General features: G+C 42.2%; 1 protein-coding gene and 1 long non-coding RNA gene across 11 annotated transcripts; one reads left to right on the top strand and one right to left on the bottom strand.

The window, feature by feature from the left end:
- Window positions 1-1,870: 1,870 nt before the first annotated feature.
- On the bottom strand, window positions 1,871-24,010 carry HNRNPH1 (heterogeneous nuclear ribonucleoprotein H1). Of its 9 annotated transcripts, none has more exons than XM_039483295.1 (16): window positions 23,873-24,010; window positions 22,912-23,028; window positions 18,470-18,547; window positions 14,469-14,504; window positions 10,335-10,469; window positions 9,297-9,452; window positions 8,956-9,099; window positions 7,187-7,325; window positions 5,952-6,130; window positions 5,670-5,741; window positions 5,457-5,596; window positions 5,222-5,357; window positions 4,720-4,803; window positions 4,534-4,584; window positions 3,004-3,090; window positions 1,871-2,228 (listed from the first exon to the last, which is right to left on the bottom strand). In XM_039483295.1, exons 2-16 carry the CDS (start codon window positions 22,958-22,960, stop codon window positions 2,110-2,112), a joined length of 1,605 nt encoding a protein of 534 aa, XP_039339229.1. In that variant the 5' UTR covers window positions 22,961-23,028; window positions 23,873-24,010; the 3' UTR covers window positions 1,871-2,109. The 9 variants fall into 9 exon arrangements, with proteins under 9 accessions (XP_039339229.1, XP_039339230.1, XP_039339231.1 ...); XM_039483296.1 differs by having other exon boundaries at window positions 23,868-24,005; XM_039483297.1 differs by lacking the exon at window positions 23,873-24,010 and having other exon boundaries at window positions 5,457-5,590; window positions 22,912-23,102.
- LOC120369714 lies at window positions 10,788-19,534 on the top strand. Of its 2 annotated transcripts, none has more exons than XR_005583352.1 (3): window positions 10,788-11,564; window positions 16,433-16,803; window positions 18,722-19,534. It is a non-coding gene; the product is annotated as an uncharacterized LOC120369714 (long non-coding RNA). The 2 variants fall into 2 exon arrangements; XR_005583351.1 differs by lacking the exon at window positions 10,788-11,564 and adding an exon at window positions 15,376-15,476 and having other exon boundaries at window positions 16,433-16,483.
- Window positions 24,011-24,194: the final 184 nt, after the last annotated feature.

The following is a 24,194-nucleotide window of genomic DNA, read 5'->3' as shown; positions in this document are numbered from 1 at the left end:
CCATTTCAAGATGGGACATAATTATGCCATAGAGCAAGGCGCTCATTCAATTCTCAGCTGTTTGTCTGAGGTCCCCAATAATTATTCATGCATGAAGCACCTTCTGTAGGTCAGAGGGAAAAGCTGTGTACTGTAGCATAAGGTCATGTAAACTACCTCCACTGTTTAATGTTCCCCAGCTCTACTAGCAGTAGGGATAAATTAATTGGAATCTGCAACGCCAAGCAAACTAGCTTTGTAGAAGAGCTTGAAGGACTTTAAGACTTCTGAACTGGCTTAGCTTGCACTGATCAAATCAATACAAAACAATGGTTAAAGAACTGTTAATACAGGTGCACATAATGTAAGTTTGCATAATTTTTTTTTAAATGTAGTTAAACTAGTGCATGGTTCTAGTATGAAACTCTGTGGCAGATAAATACCTTCTCCCTCATTTGCACAGCACCTGAATAGTGAGTTATCCAAGTCTGAACAAAGCCTGCCTCCATTTGAGGCACCATGGGGCATGTTTGTGCTGATGGCAGGCCCTCTGAAAGATTGCCATCTAGGAGAGTAGGGGAGTTGGCTAGAAGCCATAGGACATACTTATATAGCAAGTGAGTAGTTCAGTACTGATTAACCATGTTTACCATACAGCCCCTATGCTGACTAAAGTTTTTGGACTGTGGTAGGAAAACAAGCCCAGAAACAAATCTGGGTTGAATGCTAAGAAGCATGTGAACATAAAAGTTTGATGTTGGTCCTCATGGAATTAGATGCAGAATCTAGTCTACTTAGAAGCGGCAACTTGTGCTATCCTCAAGCAGCACATCTACAGTGTGTCTTTAAGACTCTCTGCTGTGGGTCTTAGAGATCAGGTCCACAGACTCAGGATCATGGAGCTTGTAATACAGTGCTACCATCACCTGTGTAGACATTCAGGCTCTGAAGGGTGGGCTTCAGAGCCTGAGCTGCAATGGTCTACACTGCTGTTCTTCAAACCCTAGTGTAAACCCCAGGATCCTGTGTCCGGGGGGGGAAGGAGCATTGGCCTGCTAAACCCAGGGTTGTGAGTTCAATCCTTGAGGGGGCCACTTAGGGATCTGAGGCAAAATCAGTACTTGGTCCTGCTAGTGAAGGCAGGGGGCTGGACTCAATGACCTTTCAAGGTCCTTTCCAGTTCTAGGAGATAGGAATAGAGTCACTTGCCAGAAACAGGAGTGCAGTACAAGTGGACCACTTTTCAGGTTTGGAATGCTATATTGTAATTTTAAGTCTCATCACGTTTGACAGCTCATGCAGCACTCAACATTAGAACTAGGACAAACAGGATAGTAAGTACAGTATTTATGCTACTGGGTGGATGTTATGATATTAATCTTGCACACACAAGCAAATTTTATTGCAACTTCCCACTCACTGTCCCGTCCCCCCCCCTTGTAGTTACAAAGGATGTTGAACATGGATTATTAAGTGGAGAGAGTCATTTTTAAAAGGAAGATTTATTTAACAAGTTTCACTTAGCGCAATACACCTAAAAAGGAAATCACCATACAATGAAAGATTAAATCAAGGCCTCAGAATTTTATACGAACACCAAGACCAAAATCCTAAAGTAGCTGTATCACATCAACATGTTTCCCCATTAACTTAAAAAAAAAGCTTAAACGTGCCTTACAGGATATTAAAAGAAATAAACTAGAACTAACATGCCAAATGTTCACTTTGAATTGCAGACACAGCTCCTATATTTCAGTTTACAAAAAAGCATGTTTTTCAACATGCATTCAGAACAGTGTTGGATGTAATATGGTGTAAGTGCAACATTTAACATAATTGAAACAGCTTTAACCTAAATACGTTTACTGCTTAAATACGCTCCTACAACAAAACTAACTTGAGAAAAAGCTGAAAATTGTTTAACAGTTAAAGTCTTTACTCAACTTGGTTATTACATCCTAAGTGAATGTTTATTTCTTCCATGTGTTCAAAAATACTGAACCTGAAGTTTTAAAATAATCCTGATTTCACTTACAGTAAAGCATAAATCACAAGCTTGTATTGCAAAACTGTTAAACTTAGTTTTTTGTTTTGTTTTGTTTTTTTAAAAAAAGGTTGACCAAAAGTCAGTTACATTCCCCAGCCAGCACTCATATTGGACATGTTGGACATCCCGCCCATTCCATTCACTCCCATGGATGCACGGTTCCCACTGCTGTAGTAGCTACTGTTCATTGCGCTCTGATTACCTGGAAAAAACAATCAAGCCCGTAAATGAAGTGTTCCAGCTTATTGCCAGTACAAGTTTGGGGGTGAGATTCAACTCCACCCCTTTTATCCTCAAGTGCTCACTTCTTGAGACTCTGATCCACCCACCACCTTGCACATGCTCCGATGCTATTAAAAGGACAAACCTTCCAGATATTTAAATGAACGTTGGTGCTGTCTTTACAAAAAAAGACCTGCAAGAGTTTCCCAGGTCTTTCAATGAAATAAGACTAAGTCCAGACACTACAGTTCTAGTACATACTGCTTTTATTTTGGGAAACAGCAAGACTGGTTTCCTTTTCACACTGATATAACTAGTAACTGCAATGAAGTTACTCCCAATTTATACCTGCGAGAGAGCAGAACTTGTACTTGTTGTAAAGTGCAGATTTACTTAGTTTCTGTAGTGTATCTACATAAGCAGAAAAATACAATTTCCCAGCTTCTTCACATTTCAGAAGATTTCATCTTGGAAAGCAAATTTCCCCTAATATGGCACTGAGACTCATTTTGAAAATGTATGCCAACAATGGAGCACTATTTTAAGGTAGTGCTGCCCAATAGCCTACCTCCTTTGTCCTTACAGCTGGACAGCACATTATGTGCAAGGATCTCTTTGTAGGAATAAGAACAGGAGTACTTGTGGCACCTTAGAGACTAACAAATTTATTTCAGCATGAGCTTTCGTGAGCTACAGCTCATTTCTTTGGATGCATCAGATACCCACTTAAGGCTTTAAAATAAATAAATACTTACCATATCCACTCATGCTGCTTTGAGTGCCATAGCCAGCTCCATAACCCCCACTCAGCTGCTGATTAGCACCATAAGTGGATTGGTTTCCTTTCAAGTTAAGGAAATGAACGTTAACACCTTGACTGCCAAAAATCCTCCAAACAGATCTACATACTGCCTAATTATGAAATTCCTAACAGATATTAGCCCTCATGGTGACATGCATATCTATTTAGATACCATTCTGATTAGATATTTTTTCTGGTTTCTCACTAGTGGAAGTGGCCAAGAGCAAGGTATTTGTACTTGTGCTTCTGATTCTAACAGTACTTAATTTGTTTTTTTTCAGCCTAACTTAAAAATAGGAAAGTCATATTGTGCCCTACCCTATTTCACCAGAAGAGCATCAGTTCACTCACTGCAATAAGTCTGAGGATTTAAGATGTTTAAATATTCCACTCAGCTACAAGTGACAAGAAACTTTAAATGGGATGCTAGATTTTACATCCCCACCCCCAAATGCCCACTATTCAGAAGTGCAATGGAGAAATTTACTTTGACTTTTAGTGCATAGTAAAAATCCATAATGCAATTTTTGAAAAATTGTTAGGTAAGCCAACTGAGAGACCTCTGATGTCCTCCACAACAGCACATGTGCTTTCAGAGGAGGCATGGGGGAAGTCAATACCAGAACATTTGGAATGGCAATCCTCCAGATAGTCTGAGGCTTGTTCCTATCCTGAATTTGCATGCACCACATGGGAAAGTTTCCATAATTGTACAAGTTAAGTCAGCAACAACTAAAACTAATCTTGTAAAATAAGCTAAGTTCTCAATGAGCTTATTCAAGCTACCTTTGAAGAGCACAATCTACTAGAGTACAATACCTCTGCAAAAAACTTTACAGTTGAAATTATGAAGTTTGCTTTTAAGCAACAAAGCATTAGTGTTCAATCTCATTCCACAATCAAGGTGCTGTACAAGCATCATCCATATTACACACACACACACCCCCACAGAACAGATATAGAAATCAACCACCACTTTAAGCTCTTATCCTAAGAGACCAGTAAAGTAAATTTCAAGAGGAGTATCTACTTCTGCATGTCACAAAGTTTCTATGGCCATCTAGGGGAAAACTGTTTCTGAATAGCAGTAACGGGTTTTAGTTTAACTTAGAATGGACATTTCATATTTTAATTTGGTAATTTTAGGCTTGCTGTAACATTTTAGCATTGATTTTTCAAGTTTTAGAGTGGAGCTTTGTTGCTCCCTGTTTCCAAAGAGACTTTACTCATGAGATAAAGTGTCAGTAAGTTTAAAGTTTGATACACCCTCTATCAACTCCTGGTGCTGGGGGGGGGGGGGAGAGGAGAAGGGGAAGAAGAGGAACCAAAACAAAAACAGGACAAGGATGACTTGCACAAATGACATGGGAGATGCAACATCACACACTCCTAGAAAGCAGTCATATCACCACACTCTTCACATTCAGCACAATTTACTTAACCTCATTAATTGTTTTAATGTATTCCCAAAAAGTTTATATACCTGGCAATGTGCTAGTGTTCCAATCTTGAACTACCCCTTCCGATTCCTTGACTGTGTGATTAAGACAGAATGTTGAATTTCAGTTTTTATGCCAGGCATAGAATAAGCAGGAGCTGTATAAAATTAGCCAGCTTTGTTAAATATGAAGTGTTGGAATAAAAATGCAGTTAGACTAGTCACACATACCCATTGCTCCCATCATTTGGCTGCCATATGCACCACCACTTCCTCCTGCTGTAGAATTCAAGAAGAGTTCTACATATCTGTGTTCTGAAAGGAAAAGCATGTTTAACAGAGCATTGAAACGTACTGGACATTAACCCTACGTGTGATACAAACAGTGCCTCATTTCAATTTAAGACAGCCCAGTAGTCTAAGGGAAGTTTGACATTAGATTAACTAATTCCTACAGAATCCATATCCAATCTGTCTCACTGTGAGGTCACTCCGATGGAGGATGTGAACGATTCAAATCTGTTACATGTTATAGTTATGACTTCAATCCATCTGACAGTCTTGTCTTGGGTAACTACTATTCTACCATGTTAGAAAACAGAAGAGAAGCTTTTTTTTTTTTTTTAAACAAGCTTTCAGCAGGTATGTTTTAACTTTTGGTCAGATCATATTTTGGTCATTGATTTTAAGATAGAGGCCCATAGTTTTTTTTCTGAAAACTAGTCAAACTTACGCATATTTGCTTTGTCTTTGGACATGGCGGCCACAGCATCCTCATGAGTAGCAAACTCAACATCTGCCTCTCCAGTCACTCTGCCATCTGGTCCAATTTCAATGTGGACTCTTACAGGGTTCAGAGGTGAGAAGAACTAGGTAAAAAAATATTTACATAAGACTGTCTTCATCTGGCAAAATACTGTTGCAGATTTAGGAGAACGTACTTGTTGCACAAAAGTATTTGAACTCACATTATAAATGTCGTTCTCCGTAGCTCTGTAAGGTAATCCTCTCATGTGTACGCAGTGACCAGTTGTGCTTTGGAAAGTAGAACTTGCGTCTCCGTATCTATGGTCAGACATGCCTGTGGAGAGAAGAGTCCATTCTAGATCTTTCAGATGTATTGAAAGTTAGCTTTTATATGTATTAAAAATTGTTTACCACCCCCATTAAAGAAGTCTCACCTCGTCCAAATCTATCAGAACCAAAGCCATAGCCATCACTATATCCATTGTAGTCGTCATAGCCTCCATAACCTGTAAAACAGATAGAATACATATTAAAATGCTTTTCCTAAAACGACAGAAACTAGTATGTTAAATACTATGAAATTATTTCTAGAAGCAGAAGTTTAGCTTCAGTTTGATTTTTCCATGAATTTTTATCTATGCACCAATAGGTATGAAGCAGTACAACATGCAACGTAATTATGGTTTTAAAATAAAGGAAAGAATTATGATACGTACCTCCACCATAAGCTCCACGTCTCATTCTTTCAAAACCACTTCCTCTACCAAGACTGTTATAGCCCCTTCCAACACCAGGCCTGTCATAGGGACCAGGCCTCTGCATGGCCAGTAATTTGCGGGGAGGATCATAATGAGTACGCACTTCTGCTCGACTACTCTTGAAGATTTCAATATACCTAGGATGTTTTCCACATAAGACAGACAGTCAATCTTTAATTCCCCACATAGGAATATTAAATCAGTATAAAACATACTAGAACAAGACATTCTAGTCATAGCCTTGAAACTGGCAGTCTATTTTAAGCCAGATTTCTTTATATTATACAGGCAATGACAAATTCTAGTCAAATACTATTTTACTTTCAAAATAGTGTATTTTCAAGAAATTACAATTACTGAAGGGTTTATAGGCTCCTCATACTTCACAGTATCCCAACCTTAAGGGTGGGGGAGCAAGTTAAGTCCCCGCCCCCCACAGTTTAAATTTAATCATGTCAGTAAAAAAAAAAAAAAAGAAAAAAAGGAGGGAGATAAGTCCACTCAACTCAGCACTTTCACATTTTGCTCATGTGGCAATATATATTAAGAGGGTTAAAACCCTAGTCTCCACCAAGATTTTAACCCATCAGAAGTCTACAAAAAAAAGCTTTGCATGTGCTAGTCAACCCACCCTATGCTTCAGTAGTTCAGCATAGGAAAAAGTGCATGCTTCAATGAAAAATAGTCACAAGTAAAATAGAATAAAAAACCCTTTGTGACAATTTCTTGAAAGCTATGCTTATTACATTGAAGATTAAATACAATAAGAAAATTTGTTACATTTCAACTTATAAAAACAAGTTTAGAAATTATCACATTTTCTTATGGTAATAAGGTACTATGTGTGTCTTTACAGCTAGAGACATTGGTGCTACTTGAGACGTTTAAAGCCATAATCTCTCAACTTCCGTCAGTTTTTAAAGCTATCAATTTTACAGTTTGAATTTACTCTTAACATTTGGTATTTAACTTAAATTTTCCAATTTTGTATTGTAGTCTGAATAAGTTTTACTAAGTATGCACTATGTACACATGAAACAAGGTGGTAACAATACTTTTACTTAAGTTAGGGACCAAAATACTAGACTAAGTTTTAATGGTTTACGGATCAGTCCTTTAAGAAGAGAGAATATGGATTTAATTAGCATTTACCATAAGAAAAGTGACGTATCCAACCAACCATCCATCCCCACCTGTGCCCTATTCTCTCCTTGTGTTTCTTTAGAGCCTTTTCAGCTATTTCCTGTGAAGCAAACTGCACGAAGGCCTCCCCCGTACTCCTCCCCTGGAAGTCCACCGGCAATGTTATCCCATTTGGCACGATTTCCAACCCTTCAACCCAAGGACAAATAACCCCAGTAGGGGGCAATATTAACATCACAAGCCCAGTCATGAATTTTTCTTATAGCTTTAAATACACCAGAAAGTTAATACTTGTAAGTGAATGGTATGCTAGTTCTAGATTAGCGTTCTAGCAGAAAGCATGTCAACATGAAGCTTCATGATTACATACCATTCAGTTTACATTCTTAACCCATCCTGCTGTGCAGAAAAAAAGCTTTTACTTTGTAGCAGTAAAATCAATTTTCATTTATTTAGTGCAGGATGTGTTAAGAAGATGACAAGTTAGAGACTCTTAAGAATACTTTACAGAATTTTTCAGTCTGTTGAAATTCACACAACTTAAGTCACAAAAACAATAAAAATAGCTTTACACAGCATCTTAGTATTTACTAAAAGTAACATTCATGTAAGACAATGATACTCTTATGTAAACATTTTAAATCTCACTAAATTCAGTATTAATATTTGTAGAGTACTGCTTCACTAAGAAATCCATGAATTATTTCAGAAGTGTTAATTGCTAAACTGAAAGCAGCACTCTGCATATTAGGTACATGTATACAATTTCTATCACCACTGCTCATAAGTTATTAACCACATGAACACAGTGATAGTGCATTTATTTGCTTTAAAAAAAGGGTAGTTCAATACATCACTTTGCCAAAATACACAAAACAATTTAGTTGCATTCTAATCAGAATAGTCATCGATTTTCAGTCTACATTAAAAATGAAAAAAAAAAATCCTTGCTAATCCTATAACAATGTTTCAAAGTTCTTTCGATTTATTTTGTTATACATTCTAATATTCAGGTTTATAACTTAAGCATAAGTCACATTTAGAAGTTGATACTTTCTGCTTTAAAAGAGACATGTTTAGGCCCAGTCAAGATTTGATTGTATGCATTTGTAGATATCATTCCAATTCCCAAAACAGGAAGTAAACATTAGATACAAATTGGCAAGAGTTTGAAATCAAGTTCAAATCAAGTCATTTTAAATCTTTACAATTCAGTCTTAAACCCTATACAAAGTTCATAAAATACTCATTTAGTGTAAATGAAACAAAATAGTTTTGTACCACAACTACTCTGCATTTAACGACAAAATTATTGTACAATATTTGACTCTACAAGTCATGTAGGTCAATACTTAAGTTCAGAGATTTTAAGCCTAACATTAGTCTTGCCACCTTTAAAAATTCCACCCATTTCACCCAGTCCAGCAATAAAAAGGCTCAACCATTTTTATGTGCTCGACTGAGCAGCATGTGTGGAATGGCTAAAATGGTAAGTAGGAATTATCCTCCAATTCTTAAGTATCCACTTTAATTTTCAATCCGAAGGACAAAAAAAAACTTGATTTTTCTATGATGCTAAGTAAAACAAACTTGTGTTAAGTATGATCTAGATAACCTATAATTTAACTTAGGTCGATTAAGCTATTAGCCCAAATAGATTAAATTTAGGATTTATTTGCACACATCAGAGATCAATATAGTCTAACACACTAACTGTGGCACAGTTTGGCCTGTTGAAAGCATTAATGGGCAAGAGCTCAGTGCCACTGTGATTCACACTGATCCATAACACTACAGCTAATACTTATACCCCACATACCTGAAAAGAACTGTACAATTTCTTCTTTGCTACAGCCAAATGGGAGTCCTCTAAGACGTACAAAACCATCATTAGCAGTATCAGGGCTGTTAGGACCAGTATGCTTCAGAACCCAATCCATTTCAACGTTGTTTGACTTGAAAACTGTAAGAGGCACTTAGAATTAATGAATTTTGGAATGCAGCATAACCCATTTTAAGTCATTTGCCATTTGAGAAGCTAGTCAACTGGTATAATCTAAATTCACTTAAAATCAACTTACATGCATTTAAACACCACAAGTTACAAAAAAGTGAAAGTCAATACAAACGTAATCAATTACTAGGCCAATTAAGTCAAACCTTCAACATATCTGTGTCCCATTGTTTCTCTGTCTTTCTTCAGTGCCAATTTCACATCATCTTCCGTTTCAAGTTCAACAAAAGCTTCTCCACTTGGTCTGCCTTCTCTTGTATAGATGAAACGGATACCTGAAGCTCCATTTTGAATTTTGCATTCTAGGAGAGAAACCCAGAACACCAATTGTTCAACAGCAGTGATTCGTATCTTATTCCTGGAAGTATACCAGTTTAATCCTAAATACATATCATCTACCATAATAGAAGACGCTGGTTTTCCTTCTTTGTTTAACTGAATTTAATATTTGTAGTATTCTTTTAAATTTACCAGCGAGACTGAAATCCATCATGTTCTGTCAGCATATCTTGAACAGAAGACAGTTGCTACCCAAGATAAATTTTGAGTGGTGCAAGAATCCAGGCTACATCCTTCTTACAGACCTCCAAAGACCACCATATTGTTGGGTTTTTTTATTTTTTAATTTTACTTGAAAATACTCAAAGTCTTGTTTGAGATGGCAAGAATGCTTATCCCATCTGAAAAAATTCAATCTGAAGTCTGGTAAACCAAGAGTTAACCAATTGCAATATGGGACTTACTTCTGCTTAACTGAGCAGATTTTAAGGAGTTCACTCCTTCAAGCAAACACTAAACCACATTGTAAACCAACTCTTATAATGAATATTAAAGTACAAAAGGGCTAGCTATTTGTTCAGTTTAAGCATCCAATATATAGTAATTACAGTAAGCAATTAAATAAATACTTCAAAAAAGCAACTTAGTTTTAGTAGGGAGGGTTCTCTATACTGATCTCCCCCATTGCCCTTATCTTACAGAAGCGCTGCTCCGGAACGGTGCAGTGACTCCCCCACTGGGCCTCTCTTTATCACCTCCTCTGCTATCTCCAAAGCTGATTGCCCAGCTTTCCTGGCTCGCAAGTGGGCGGACCAGAAGAGCCTGAGGGACAAGTCACACGAAACCCGCCCCTCCCCCATGCGAGCAGCCGCCGGGCGGCAGCTCCCCTCCGCTCGCACACGTACCGGAGAAGAATCTCTGCACCTCCTCGGCGGAGCAGGACCAAGGCAGCCCGCGCACCTTCACCACGAAGCCCTCGCCGCCCTCCGTGTTCAGCATCATGCTGGAAGCAAGACTCGGCTCCGATTCGCCTTCCGTCGCTGCGGGGAGACAACACATTGAGGCGGGGAAAGCGCCCCCCGGCCGCCCAAAACGCGGGTCACTCCGCCCCCCTGCACTCCCCACTCCGCCCCCCCCGCTGCAGTGCCCCACGAGAGCGCAGCCCGCTCCGACGTAACCGAGCTCCCCCCCCACGCACGCACACATGGTCCGAGCCTGAGGCTGTCCGGAGACGGCCTAGTCCCCGCCCGGCAGCAGCAAGCGGATGAGCTTGTGGCGAGGGCGCGCGAGGAAATGGCGGCGCGTGCGCCCCCTTCCGTTGGGCCGGGCGCTGCCGCCGCACAAAGAACCCAGGTCCGAGCCACCGCCCCGGGGCAGCCCGGAGCCCCCTGCGCTGCACAGCGCGCGCTCTCCCCGCTCCCTGCCGGGAGGGTCGGGGTGGCTAGAGGACAGCAGCCAGCAGAGACTTGGGGGCAGCACGCGCCGCTCACTATCAGTTTGTAAACTGCGCGGCGCCGTGGCTGCGAATGAGGCCTGCGGCGCATGCGCATAAATAGACCGTACTGCGCATTCGCAATACGTGCATGGCTGAACCGCCCCCACCTTTGCGAGCCAACTACGGATGCTCCCCTGCCCTACTCGCGCCCCCGGTCGGCCCGTACGCGCATGCGTTTCCTCTCTGCGCGAAACAAAACCAGGGCCCTCAACCCGGCGCGGCTCATGGACCCAGCCTGCGCAGTTTCCCACACAGCGACACTGAATAACCCCAACCGCTTCTGTCGTGGTACACGCGGCCCCGCAGCCACGGTCCCCACGCTGGGCGCGGGCCCTATCCCCCCGCTGCCCCTACAGGCCGGCCATTCCCTGACCCTCACCTGCCCAACACAAGCGGCAGGCGGAGCTGAGCGTCTCTGAACCCCGCCAGGTGGGGAGCGCACTCATCGGTGGGCTCTAGAGTTCCCCACCCCCCGGGAAAGAGCCTGCTCGCTTCACTAACTGCAGTCTCGCTTGTTCGGAGGAGAGTGACCAAGAGACATGGGTCAACGCCACCAGAGCACAGAGTACCTATTACTACTCTGCCCAGCTCATTCAGGAGAACTCTAGATTTCACCCTGAGTTTCCCAAAAGAGAATCAGGTGACAAGAGTGAACCCCCAGTCACACCAGACAAGCACATGTATCTAGGACAGTGGCTACACTAGACTTTTTTTTTGGGGTGGGGGGGGGGGAGAATCTATTATTGCAGGGGCCGAATTTTACTGGCACACTGCTGCCAGCTGGGGTCCTGGCCACCGGCCCCACTCAGCCCCCTGCCTGCCTGGGTGAACAGAAACCTATGCCAGCAGCAGGCTGAGCAGGGTGATGGCCAGGACCCCAGCTGGCAGGAGCCGGCAGACTCTGGCTCCTCAGTCCTTCTGTACTTAGCTCTCCTAATCTTGCAGATAATGCTTGATCTCAACTACAAGTTTTCCCAGACTCCACCTATCACATGCATAGCAATTGTGTGTTCTCTTCCCCCCCACCCCCAGCTCTTAAGAAAGAATGCAGTGTTGGCAGCATCTTAGCCCCACCTCCATTTTTAAGACATGGTTTCTAAAATGGTGGCAACACAGTTCTTAGCTGCAAATGTAGCTAAGGTCTGGGTTCAGCACCATTCCAGCTCCACCTACTGACATTGTAAATAAGGCCGCCTAAATTTACTGTTTTGTGAACTGAAGTGCTACAGATACTATATTCATTTTGCATGCAAGGGAACAGTCCCTACAAAGGCAGAGATAAACGCCTTCCACAGCTTTTAATCCCTGCTCCACATATCAACACACTGCCTTCCAAGCACTTCCTAACACCCCTATGAAAATGAGCATTTCCCAGCACTTGCTTTGAATAGTGAAATTTTTATGAATGCTACATATGCCATTTAATTTCTTCAAAGGAGTTGTTTTAGTGGCACTTGTGTAGTGGCAAACATTATAGACAGTAACATACTAATGGGAGGATACAAATTAATCAGAGATTCTGATTAGAAACATTTCATATACCTATCAGTAAACAGATTTGTAAGACTTAAAGTTGCAGACAAGACAATTAAAATTTAGGACAGCAAGGCAGACTCCGATTTCCAGATTCGTGAACTTTTAAGTACAGTTTTAACAACCTCAGGCATTTTAGAACCAATTCCTGTTTGGTCTGCTTATTTATTCATTCATAGACATTTCTGATAATGTTTAAAACTTAAGAGAAAATCCACCAAATTTTGCTAAACAAGAACAAAGGAGACTAACATCCCTGGTTAAATAGGTTTGCAGCTAACAGTATCACATGAGTTCTATCTTAGATGCTAGCTGTCATTTAAAAGCCTCTAAAACCAGGGAAAGAAAGTAACCATTGCCTTTTCCCAAAGCAGAAGTTTCAGGGTGTAGTGAAAAGTTATCCATTCAAAGGAAAGTGCAGTTTCAAGGCTGCAGAATGCACCTGTGCACCCACCCACCCAGTGAATGTTCTGAGGGAGGGGGATCTGGGTTTGTTGCATACTTATTACAAAGAGATGCCATAAATGCTGAAATAATGGCATGTTACAGAAACAACTGTAAATTCTTAGTTCTCACACAAGGCAGCTGAAATAAATCAGGTTAAGCAGATAGTGTCCAGAACACTTCCTAATTAAGGGGGAAACAAACCCACAGATTCTTACCAGTCTCCTCAAACAAGAATGTAAAAAAAAAAAAAAAATTACAGAGAATACTCCTCTTAGGAATTTCCCACCACCACCATGACCTACAGTGTCTCAGAAGAGTGGAGGAAACCACTGCTCTAGCTTATTTGTCAATAGCTTCCCCACAGACAAACCCCCATCTTCATGTGGTGGAAATAGCAATAAATCATATGCCTAATCTATTCTCTCTTTCTGATCCCATTGACCAATTTAGAGTCTGCTGAATTTAGTTGTGAACTGTAAAAGCCTTTTCTTGCCAGGGAGCTTTTGCAGACTGAAACTAAAGTGTGAAAGGCCCAATGAACCTGTGCTGTGTAAACAACCTAATGAGTAATGAATGTTGATAAAAAGCAAGACTAGTACACTTCATCATACTTGCAACTAAGAGGAGCAATATGCTGCTTCCTAAAGACTAGCAAAAAAAAATAGCAGCAAGCATTTTTGCCCAATTATGTACTATGTAACACCATAAGGGCATCTCTACATATGTATTTATTTGGGAATAGCTACTATGCTTAACTCTTATGGTAGGATATAAACTTATTTTCACATGTAGACAATCTCAGGTAGTAGTTATAGGATGCATTTCTAACAGTTGTCCACCTGAAAACCTGTGCTCTCTTAATCATTCTATTCTAATTTTTTTTAGAAAGCTTTTTCCAAGCAGTTTGTAAATTTCTGCCCCTCCTAACATTGGATTATAAAATGAGTTCTCTGGAAGCAAACACATGCCTACAACAATCTGAGTCTGGAAACATCAATGAAACAGAGTGAGCTATTTATTAAGATTGGCCTACATGGTTTATGCACCAATTTGAATCAGACAGAGTTGAGTGGCTTTATCTACCTCTGAACTACAACTGAGGTACAATTGCTCATCAATATCATGCAATAAATAACCATTTCCAGATGTTTCTGAATCAGAAAAACTTGAATTGATTGCCATTTCTTATAAAACAGGAACTATAAAATAGTCAAGCTCATCTAATACAGTCTGACCTACATATTTCCTTTCACTCAGGGCTATTTAAGTTATTACACATCAGGCAACCATGTAGTAATTTTAGGTATTTTTACTATACAAGATCAGATAGAAACTGAACTCAATTTGTTTTGGGTTCAGCACATAGATTAAGTGTTAGTAAATGTAACATAAGGGCTGTGAAATGGGTGTGAACAGAGTTTCAATATTTGAGAAACACCAGGATAGTCTCAACATTTTAGTATTATGCTTTGTCTCCCCTACCCCTGACATTAAATTAATGGCTAGAGGTAGATCAGATTTTATTTCATGAAAATTAAACACTAAAATAGATGTGGCCACATACCTTTCTCAATCTTCCCCGGGAAGGGGTATCCCCACCCTGAAATTAAGTAGATGGAAATGATGAAATTTTAATTTGCTTTTGGGGAAAAAACAGGTTGTCATATCATTGCTCTGAGACCATTACTTCATCTGCACAGTGTATCTAAAATATCTAAGTCCATCACCACTAATATGACTCATTTCTTGTGACCCTGCATGTGGCACTAAGCCTATGCAGTCTTCCCAGGGATTTTTGCTATCCAATGTTTTCTGCAGAAACTGACCATTTGCTTAAAGAAAATTCTTAGCTCTTGTCTGAAGACATTCCATCCTCAAGAGTTAGAGCAGGAAAATGTGTTGTACATGGAGGACTGCACAAGTGCTTGTTTGGAGCATTTATGGGGTCCAGTAGTTAATTTTAATACTGAAGTGACTCCTTGACATGGACCTTGAGGGACTACAGCGAGATAGGGACACACATTAGTCTAAAACTAATTGGAAGCCTGTGCCAATTTCAACAAAATTCCACACAACTTGAACTACTCTTGCTCATGAAAACATGTGGTTTTGAAAGTCTGACACCAGGTGGTAGGGTTTTAATTAATTTGAAAGACTAAGCAAACAGCATTCTGAAAGTTAGTATTCATAACATGTTACATGAATCTTAACTTCTAGAGGAGAATATAGGACACTATCCTATTATACTGTACTTTACACTCTTACTTGTACACTTATCAAGCTTGATTTAGAAAATAAAACTAAGCAAGCATCAGGACAGAACACCATTACATACTTGCAGACAGCAGCTAGTCTCCAGTTCTTTCACACTGACTAATTAATTCTAACCAAAATTCTCTTTTCTGAACTGCAATTCTGATGTCAGCAAATTCTATATTCACCACTGTTGCTAAGGACCCTGGACTGTCATAGAAAACTTATGGTTGCTAGGTGTAGTATGCAACAAAATAAAAAACCCTATAGTTTTATACATCTCTATAAATCCATTTTGGTGAAGAAACATGCACTTAAAGTGGGTTCTCAAACCATTCACTCGGGTGGTTTTTAAGGGCGGGGGGGGGGGGGGGGAAGAGAGGAGAAGAGACGAAACCAAGGGGGGAAAAATATAAAATCATTGTATATAGACTAGTCAGGGTCAGTCTAAAATAAGTTAAACCTGACAGTCATATGTTCAGGCTAGACTGCTTGAGAAATCGATTTACATATTAGATATCTCAACCATGTAAGATGGAGGACAATGGAAAAAAGTATTTGGGTTTCTAATTTGGATGGTCTTCAAACACCAGATGTTCCTACAGTATTTATGTCTTAGTGCACAAGAATAAAAAGCCTTCAAAGGACAAGCCTGGGAGCTTAAATTCTTAACTGTTAGACACTAGAAATCATGGACTCAAAGATACTGGATTTATGGCTCATTACAACCATGTATGACCCACTATCCTTCCTTTGTCCTAGGACTGCAGGTTTGTTAACTGTGCACTTCACCTTGAGTAGGCTCTTATAACATGTTAACTCCTTATGCTAAACAAACTTGTATTTAACTATGTGACACTGAGTAGCTTCTCCAGACCTGAAGAGCTCTGTGAGCGCAAAAGCTTGTCTCTTTCACCAACAGAAGTTGGTTCAAAAAGAGGTATCAGCCACATGGTCCCAGGATATTAGAGAGACAAACACTGCAAACAAAAATAAAAAAAGGAAGCCTGCTAGCAAAAAGGAAGCGCCTAAATGGTGAACAGATGAAAAATGTAGTTTTAAACATCTAATGCATTAGTACTGCAAGTAAGGACAGCTGTTAAACTATGGCTTGACATTTCAATAATCTGTTGAGACTTTTAATTTAAGAAAAATTTCTAAGTTATCAATGCATTGCTTAACTGAAGCGTGCATGCTTGAGCTATTATGCCAAGATGTTTAGTGTGAAACATGATGAATGTTGTTTGAGACATATTTCTTTGTTTACTCTTGCAGAAATGCTGGAAAAGCTGCAGATAAGAGACAGAAGAGGAGCAAAGAACTGAGGTATTTGGAAAACCTCCACTATAAACATCAAATGTGGCTTCATGAAATGACAATCAAGTTAAGACTTTCTCCTGTAAAGGGACATGGTGGCTACTTAAGTGGCTGAAGTCATTTTACTCTAGAAGTCCCAGAGATAGTACTGACATTAATTGAAACTTAAATTTAGCATCGGACTGACCGCAACTAAAAACAGTTCTGCTGGGAAGAGTTGCACTTAGCAACTTGTCTTGCTTTCAGCTATTTTAAGTGTTCAGCCATGTCTACATACACTACAACTCCCATCAATATTAATCCCAAATAAGTCAATGGAGGCTTTTTTGGTAAGTTTCCCCAATTTACACGTTTTGAAGTCTACTCTGAGAATTACTGGATTCAGGGTCTCCCTTTGGCATTTTGGTTTCATTTCCTTAAATAACATTTCACTTGAAAAGTTAGAGGCCTAAATGGGAGTGAAAGATTCTCAGCTCAGAGAAAAAGATCCCCTCATTTCTGGAAGCAAAGACAGCCCTCAGCACCTTAGCTGCAGCAGTTACTAGTCAAAAATCTGTACCATAAGGCATTAAGTGCCATATTCATCCAAATGAAACTTTCAACTTTAGCTTACAGCCCATTTAAGTGTCAACTTTAACTATTTCACTCTGCAGCATTAACATCTAGCTAATGTGCTTACTCAGTGAGGTGTGGAGCCTTCAGCTAATTGAAAGGCTGCAAATTTAAAAGTTGTAATCTGAATTAAGATTTTGAGCCTTCTCAGAAGTCCAATTCTCCACTGCTGCTCCCTTCCATAATGGCTGGCTGATCAGATAGTTGCTTACCAAGCAAATTCTAGTTATCATATGCGTGAGAACCTCTGATCACATTTAAACTAAGGCCACCTGATAATATTTGAACTGGCGTTTAAAGATTAATCCTAGTTTCAAGATAAGCAGTTGGGGAGCCAGCCATCAAGCCTCTGCAGGATTTATCCCATACAAGAGCTTTCACTGTAGATTGAGGTGTGAGCTCTGCAAAAAGTACCCAGATTCCCCTAATGATTTCTAGAGTCTTTAGTTTTATTTATTTGGCAGCTAAAGTTTTAGAAGTGTGTCTAGCTGTAAGTTTGTTACATTTTTCTTTATTGAAGCTTGAAATCCACTTTTTTGGGGGGGGGGGGGGAGGGCAGTATACGGCATATGCTTAAATCCTTGGCTACTGGCTGAAGTCCTTGTCTTTTTTGCAGAAATTGCTGCCATGACATGTATTTGCTGGATGCTTCTGATAGGTTAGCACTCAGAACTCCTTTTCAGCTGAAACCAGAAAGTCATTTCAGAGTAGAACAGCAATAATTCCTACCACTTAAATCCTGCAAGAACACATCAAGACTGCACTAGTTATAACATCTACACTCTCAAGTGTAACTTAATACAGGGTGGAACTCGTGACCTAAATATTTCAGCAGAAGGGAGTGCATCCTATATTGTGGAATTTGGAGAATGCTTAGTCTGCCTGCTCAGGTTTGGAATGATGAGGGAACACAAGTTCCCTGTATTAGTTTACTGAGGAAGACAGTCTTCAAAAGCAAGTTAGAATTCTGGTTCAGGTTTTCTACTATGGTACTTTGAATCTGTTTCCTGTTTGGGGGAGGGGGAAAGGGTAGAAAAGAACAAGAGAGAAGCTAGTTATTAACAACCTGCTACAGTCAGTTCCAAAGGTAAAGTACAAGCTCTACAGGTTTAAAATATTGCTAGCCTGTGGGCAACTTGTCAAAGAAAGCTTTACAAGTGCATCTTACTATATACACTAATCCACTTAGCTAGCAAGGGAAGACAGAAGGTATCAGCATTTCAAGAACTCTCCCACTTTCTCCCAAAATTAGGATAGAGTGCTGACAAGTGTTCCACAGAAAGAGTTTCCATAGAAGAGATTGAAAATAAGTTTTCCCTAGTGATATAAGCCCTTTTAAAATAGAGAGTACTATTGTCAGAATGCAGAGTGACCAGTACATACCTGCATCCACAGAAGTCATTCCTTGCGACTGAATTAAAGATCTTTCGCTAGCTAGGTCATCAGGATCAGCATTAACATCTAACAGAAAAAAATGCGACAATTCATGCCTTTTCTTACTATTGTTTAAGTCTAGCTGCAGACTGTATGACAGGTCATACCTGAACAAGGACCTTCACAACCAGAAGGGCTACAAAGTTTAAATAGAAGTTTATATTCTGCTAAGAGTATGATATGGACTTCTCTATTTTGTAGGGTGGATTCTGACAACCCCAAAAGAGGTGCCTGTTTTAGATGTTAAAGACGACTTTAAAAATGATGAGATTAAGCAAAAGTACTGAAGAGCTACCTACAGTAAGCATTGAGAGTCTTGTTAAAGGAAATGGCTCAAGCAGGAAGCAGGCAACCAAGACTTGTCAGCCTAAACTGTTGGTTCTTTTTATTTTTTTAAAAATGTAAAACTGTACTTTAAAAATTGCAGTCTCTTTGGTTTCAAGTGTTGATAATCTGCTTTGGGGACAATGTTTAAAACTCAATGTGTGTTATGACTTAAGTTTCAGTCTATGTTTTAGGGATAGAAAGTGTTGGCATTAAAACTGTACACTACCTGTAAAGGGATGGGAAAAGTCACATGCCTACAAGCTACCACTGTCCTCAAGACTCCCTTTTGCCACAAGGCCTACAGAAACCTTGACAATGGTGATTAAGTTTTATAGTGAACTCCATACCATGCACCCCCTTTTCTTGTCTCTAGTGCAAGACCTTCAATGCAGGAACTGTCTGATTACAGTAGTACCATACAAAGACTACCACAACAGGACTGGCTGGGGTCCCTAGATGCTACAATAAATAGTTAAACTCTTGGGATTGTCAGCATTTGTTCCCTTGTTATTACCTTCTAGTTTCATTTAAGCAGATACTGGGTAGAAGAAAAAAACCAAACAAACCCAAGAAATAGGATCAGTTCGGGTCTCCTCTATATAAGGGCTGTGACTCTTTAGTGCACACCACTCTGTTAGATATTGCTCATCAGATAGCATTATAAACACTTAACTAGCTGTCTGAAGATCCAGGCATTACCCTGTGTGTGGGGGAGGGAGGGGGGAAGAAACGGACTGAGATAACCTTTCTAGTCTAAGGGCACAACAACTCTAGGTGACTTAAGTGGAAACCTGGATATTAAGCACCATAAAGTTGGACCCTATGGCATTGACTAGGAGGAAACATGCATTCTCCTTCCCATCAACCTAGCCCAACTGAGTTAATTTAATTTGACTGACACCACTGTCTACACAGTTTACTACCTTTACCAGGTAGCCAGAGCTAGTTTAATGGGGTTTTTTTTGGGCCCTACTCTAGATAAGGCCCAAGTGATTTGCTTAAGGCTACACAGCAAACCAATAGCAGAAGTCATACTAGATTTATCATCAATACCAGATTTTCCCTCACCTCCTAGTCACTTACTTTAAACTGAGATGATTCCCCTACACAGGATTATTAAAATCAGGGGGTGTTGGGTTTTTTTTTGGGGGGGAGAAGAGGGTGCCTTAGTGGAGATATGACTGAGGAACCTCTTGACCAAGTGAGCAACTTGCACCCATAAGGCTTCATCTTCACTGCCAATTGTTTCCCCCCCCCCCCCCCCAGAGGTAACAAGTTCCCTGTAGTTTTTACTAAGATAGCTAGGCACAATCAACATTATACTTGCTTAGCCTGTCTCCACTAGGATCTTACAAAAAGATACTTAACTACTGTGGTGATACCCATCTACTACAATAACCTTGCATGTTAGACAAGAATCCTATACCATATCCCATTTTTTTCCCCTCCCCTTCCTATAGTTTAAGAGCTACTTTAATTTCATATTCTACTCTCCTCCCCATAAAGTGAAGCCCAATTCTCATTTTAATATCTCTCCAGTCTTTCTGTATAGCTACCTGAAAGCCCCAATACTACTCTATCCAGCATGCTAAAGACTGGATTTTCCCCTCTCCCTCAAACACACATCCTGCTCCTCCTCTGGTAGAACCAGGAGGGCATTATTGTTACTCATTTAGAATAGACTTCATGGAAATCCACTCAAATACCAAGTTAAAATCCTATGATAAAGCCAAATAGAGAGGGGCATTTAAAGTCAAGGGTGCATGTATAGGCAGAGCTACAGTGGAAGCTTTCACAGTAACAAGTTTTGTTCTTGTTACAAACTGTTACAAGATTTCTTTTGAAACACTTCAATCATATAGATTTCTTGTTTAACAGGTCAAAGCTTTTTGAATTCTTAATGTTTAAAGATTAATAAGAATGATCAGACTGTCTGAAATTTTAAAGAAATCTTGTAGGAAACCCAAAGCCTGGACTGTTGTACGTAACTAAATTAAATGTATTTAATGGTGTAATATTACTATGAAACTCCTGATGTTGGATGCTATTTAGGCTTTGTTAACTTTAGCCCTGATTCTGCATCTGACCATTTTCCTTTTCCCCCTAACTCACCCATCAATCATAAGTCTGTTTGATCCTCAAACTTTTTACACCAACATGGCTTTTTACACGTTTTAAGAGGCAAATATATGTCTCTTGTAACGGACAAATTAATGCACTGCTTTTGCAAATGCCCTATTGTCATGCCACACAAAAGTTAAGGTCGTGTTCGGGCAGATAGGACTAAGGCTTGGTCTAGATAGCACTTTTGCCAGTAAGCTTGGGGGGGGGAAGATACCAGACCTTTCACTGAGAAGAGTGCCATGTCCAACCGCCACTCATGGGGGGTGGTTTAACCAGGCCAGCTCTCTCACCTTGGCACAGAGTGGGTACATAGGAGACCTTACAGCGGGACAGCTGCAGTGGTACAGCTCTGCTGTTGTAAGGTCCTTAGTGTAGACCAGCAGTTCTCAAACTGTGGATCCCACAGCTACTGGCTTTAGCCTTGTTGGGGCCTGGGGTAGAAGCTGAATCCCAAGGGCTTCAGCCCTAGGTGGTGGGGCTCAGGTTACAGGCACCCCACCGGAGGCAGCAGGGCTGGAGTGGGCTCAGGTTTTGGTCCTCCCCTCCCATGTAATAATTTTTGTTGTCAGAAGGGGTTGGGGTGCAAATAAAGTTTGAGAACCCCTGGTATAAACATAGCCTGATGCACAATTCCCAGCCATCCACCCACCCCCAGCACAGTATCTCCTATTTACTGGTAGGAGGTACAGAAGGAGTGCTGCTGAAGCAGTCACTTCCAGTATGTTTCCATCCCACCACTCAAGAAACTCTGAACAATGGTTCAGAGCCTCCTCTGTAATTTTACTAGGGTTCCAGCCTGTCTTCCAGTCAGACAATCAACTGCATTTAAGGGGAAGCTAGAATCTCAGGGCATGCTAAGCTGCTTAAGAAACTAGCCAGTGTGCTATACCGTCGAACCAGAGATGGGCAACAGCAGAGCACCAAGCTGAGTTCATCAGTACGAACTTTAAGATAAGGGAGTGTTACCAGTCAGGGGGAGAAAAGTTAACTAAGTCCCAATGGCTGACAATCCAGAAACTAGAAAGTCATTAAAAACCCAAGATTTCACAATTGGCATATTTCACCACTTTAAGCAACAAGGGTTAGGGGTGCCGCAAACTTCTGCAGTTAGTTTCTGCATTATGGAGTCAATGTTTCACAATATTTATGCTCATGACTAACTACATACCCGAACTAATGACTGGCATGAATATTTCAACCACAATGAACTCTTAAACATGGAGCCTTCTATACTGACACCCAAGCAAATGCGACTGACTATTTTTAAAGCATAAAGTATACTGAATAATGGCAGGCGTGTTAAACGACCAGCACTCTTCTAAAAATGCAGAAAATAACCGCAAGAAGGGATAACAAAGACAGCTGAACTGTACGGGCCTATTTCCCCCCCCCCCCCCCGCCATTTCCCGCATGGGCGGACACAACCCAGGAGACCTGCGACTCTGGCTTTACTCTTATCTAGGGCTCCCGATTACACCCGAAACAATCCCCAAGTGCGGGGCTAAGGCTCAGCTTGGGAGCCAGGCATTTCAACAGGCGGGTAGAAGCGCGGGGGGAGCGAGGCGGCTTGTGCACATCCCCGATTCCAGGCACGGCCTAGGCCGCAGCGGGAGCCGCGCTCCATTACCGCGGCGGCCTGTGGGCCGCGACACGGGCCTAGCGCCGAGATCGGGGCCCATCCGCCGTAATCGGGAGCGGGGGCTGCCCCAGACCGCCCTTGGGGGGTCGCTCTGCACGGGGGGCACGTTCCCCAGCGGGCTGCCCCGCTCTTTCGTGCGCCACGAGGCCGGGAGGGGGGGAGAAGGAGAAGGCCGCGGCGTCCAGGGCCCCCAACCCGCCACTTCCGGGCCTGCGCGGCCCCGAGGCTGGGCCGATCCCCGCGAGGCCGCGCCTCGGAAGGTTCTGGAACCCGCGGCGCGCGCTGGCCAGCGGATACTCACCCAGGCCGGGAATCTCTCCCTCGGTCTCCTCGCTGCGGAGAGGGTCCATCTCGCCCACGCGCTCACAGGGGCTCGCGGAGGAAAAAAAAACAACTCGGCAGGCGGAAGGCTCGGTCGCTAGACAACGAAGGCAGAGGGCGTCAGACTACCCCCCAGTAACGGCCGCCTCGGCGCTCGCGCTTTTCCCCCCTCCCCCTTTGTTTTATTTTTTGTTTAAAGTATAATTCAGCTCGTCTCCGGACCCAGCTCCAACCGCTCTTCTCCCTCCACAGGCGGGCGGCTTCTGGGCAGGGTTATAAATACCTGGTTACCGAGCTACGGGATTGTGACGTCAGGGACATAACCCCGCCCCTCGCCCGCGCGGCCAATCAGTTGGTGGCTACTGCGGCGGCTCAGTACGGCCGAGAGGCCACACGCAGCCCCTGGTGTAAAATGGCGGCAGCTCCCCTCCCCCCCCCGGAAGGCAGCCAAGCTCACAGGGTGAAACTCAGCAGCGCCGCGCTGCCGCCGTGGAAGGGGCCGGGCTCTGCAGGGAGCCACTAATCGACGCGGGGAAGTGGCAAGAAAAGCGCCACGGGTGGGGGAGGGGAAATCGGGGGCGGGCAGCGAGGCTGCTTTAGCGCCCAGCCGTTGGTGTCGGAGCGAGAGCCGCGCTCGGCACAGGACTGTTATTAACCGCGGCCCCCTTCACATACACACAACATGGCTGCGGCGTCTGTGAAGGGTTTCCACGTAGCCCGGGTAATAACCGTTCACACAGTATCACAAACACCGGGGGGGGGGTCACTCGAGCAGCGGGGCCACTCGGTGAAATTTTTCCATGGAGAAAATGTGGGTTTGAAGGCGGCAGCTCCTGCCCCCCCCCTCCGCACCCCAGAGCGGCAAAGCCTCCCCGCCCCAAAGCCCTGCCCGGAACGTCGGCAGCAAGACCCACGCGTGAATGAATCCCCGCAAACCTTACAACGCGCTGCGACAGAGGCGCTCGGTCCCGCAGAAGGAGCGGCTACCACCCACCAAGGCGGGATATATAACCGGGAGGGCAAAGATCCACTATGGCTGCAATCGGTCCGGGGAAAGCGGCTGCGTCATGTGCTTTCTGGCTCCGCCTTCTGGCTTCCAGTTGCTTTTGCTAATACCCTATTGCATCGGCTGAGGAACTTGGCGGCCTGTGAAAACAGCTGCGGGGTGGGGGGAAGTCAGTCTGGCCGCCTCCACTGATAACTGCGGCTCCATCGGAGGAGAGGAAATGGAAGCCACCCTCAGTCTCGGGAACCAGCCGCAAA

The sequence above is a fragment of the Mauremys reevesii genome, linkage group 8 (genome assembly GCF_016161935.1).
Source record: "Mauremys reevesii isolate NIE-2019 linkage group 8, ASM1616193v1, whole genome shotgun sequence".
Lineage (NCBI taxonomy): Eukaryota > Metazoa > Chordata > Testudines > Geoemydidae > Mauremys > Mauremys reevesii.
Note: the sequence above shows the minus strand (reverse complement) of the source record. Positions and strands in the feature narration are given on the sequence as shown.

Bases quoted from the DNA above. Each gene is read 5' to 3' on its own strand.
- HNRNPH1 (XM_039483295.1), bottom strand. From the start codon at position 22,960: ATGGACCCTCTCCGCAGCGAGGAGACCGAGGGAGAGATTCCCGGCCTG. The intron at 10,470-14,468 runs GTATGTGGCCAC...GTCTCCCCGCAG, and splicing joins CCCGGGGAAGATTGAGAAAG to CGACGGAAGGCGAATCGGAG. The intron at 2,229-3,003 runs GTAAGTATTTAT...TGTTTTTTCCAG, and splicing joins AAGCAGCATGAGTGGATATG to GTAATCAGAGCGCAATGAAC.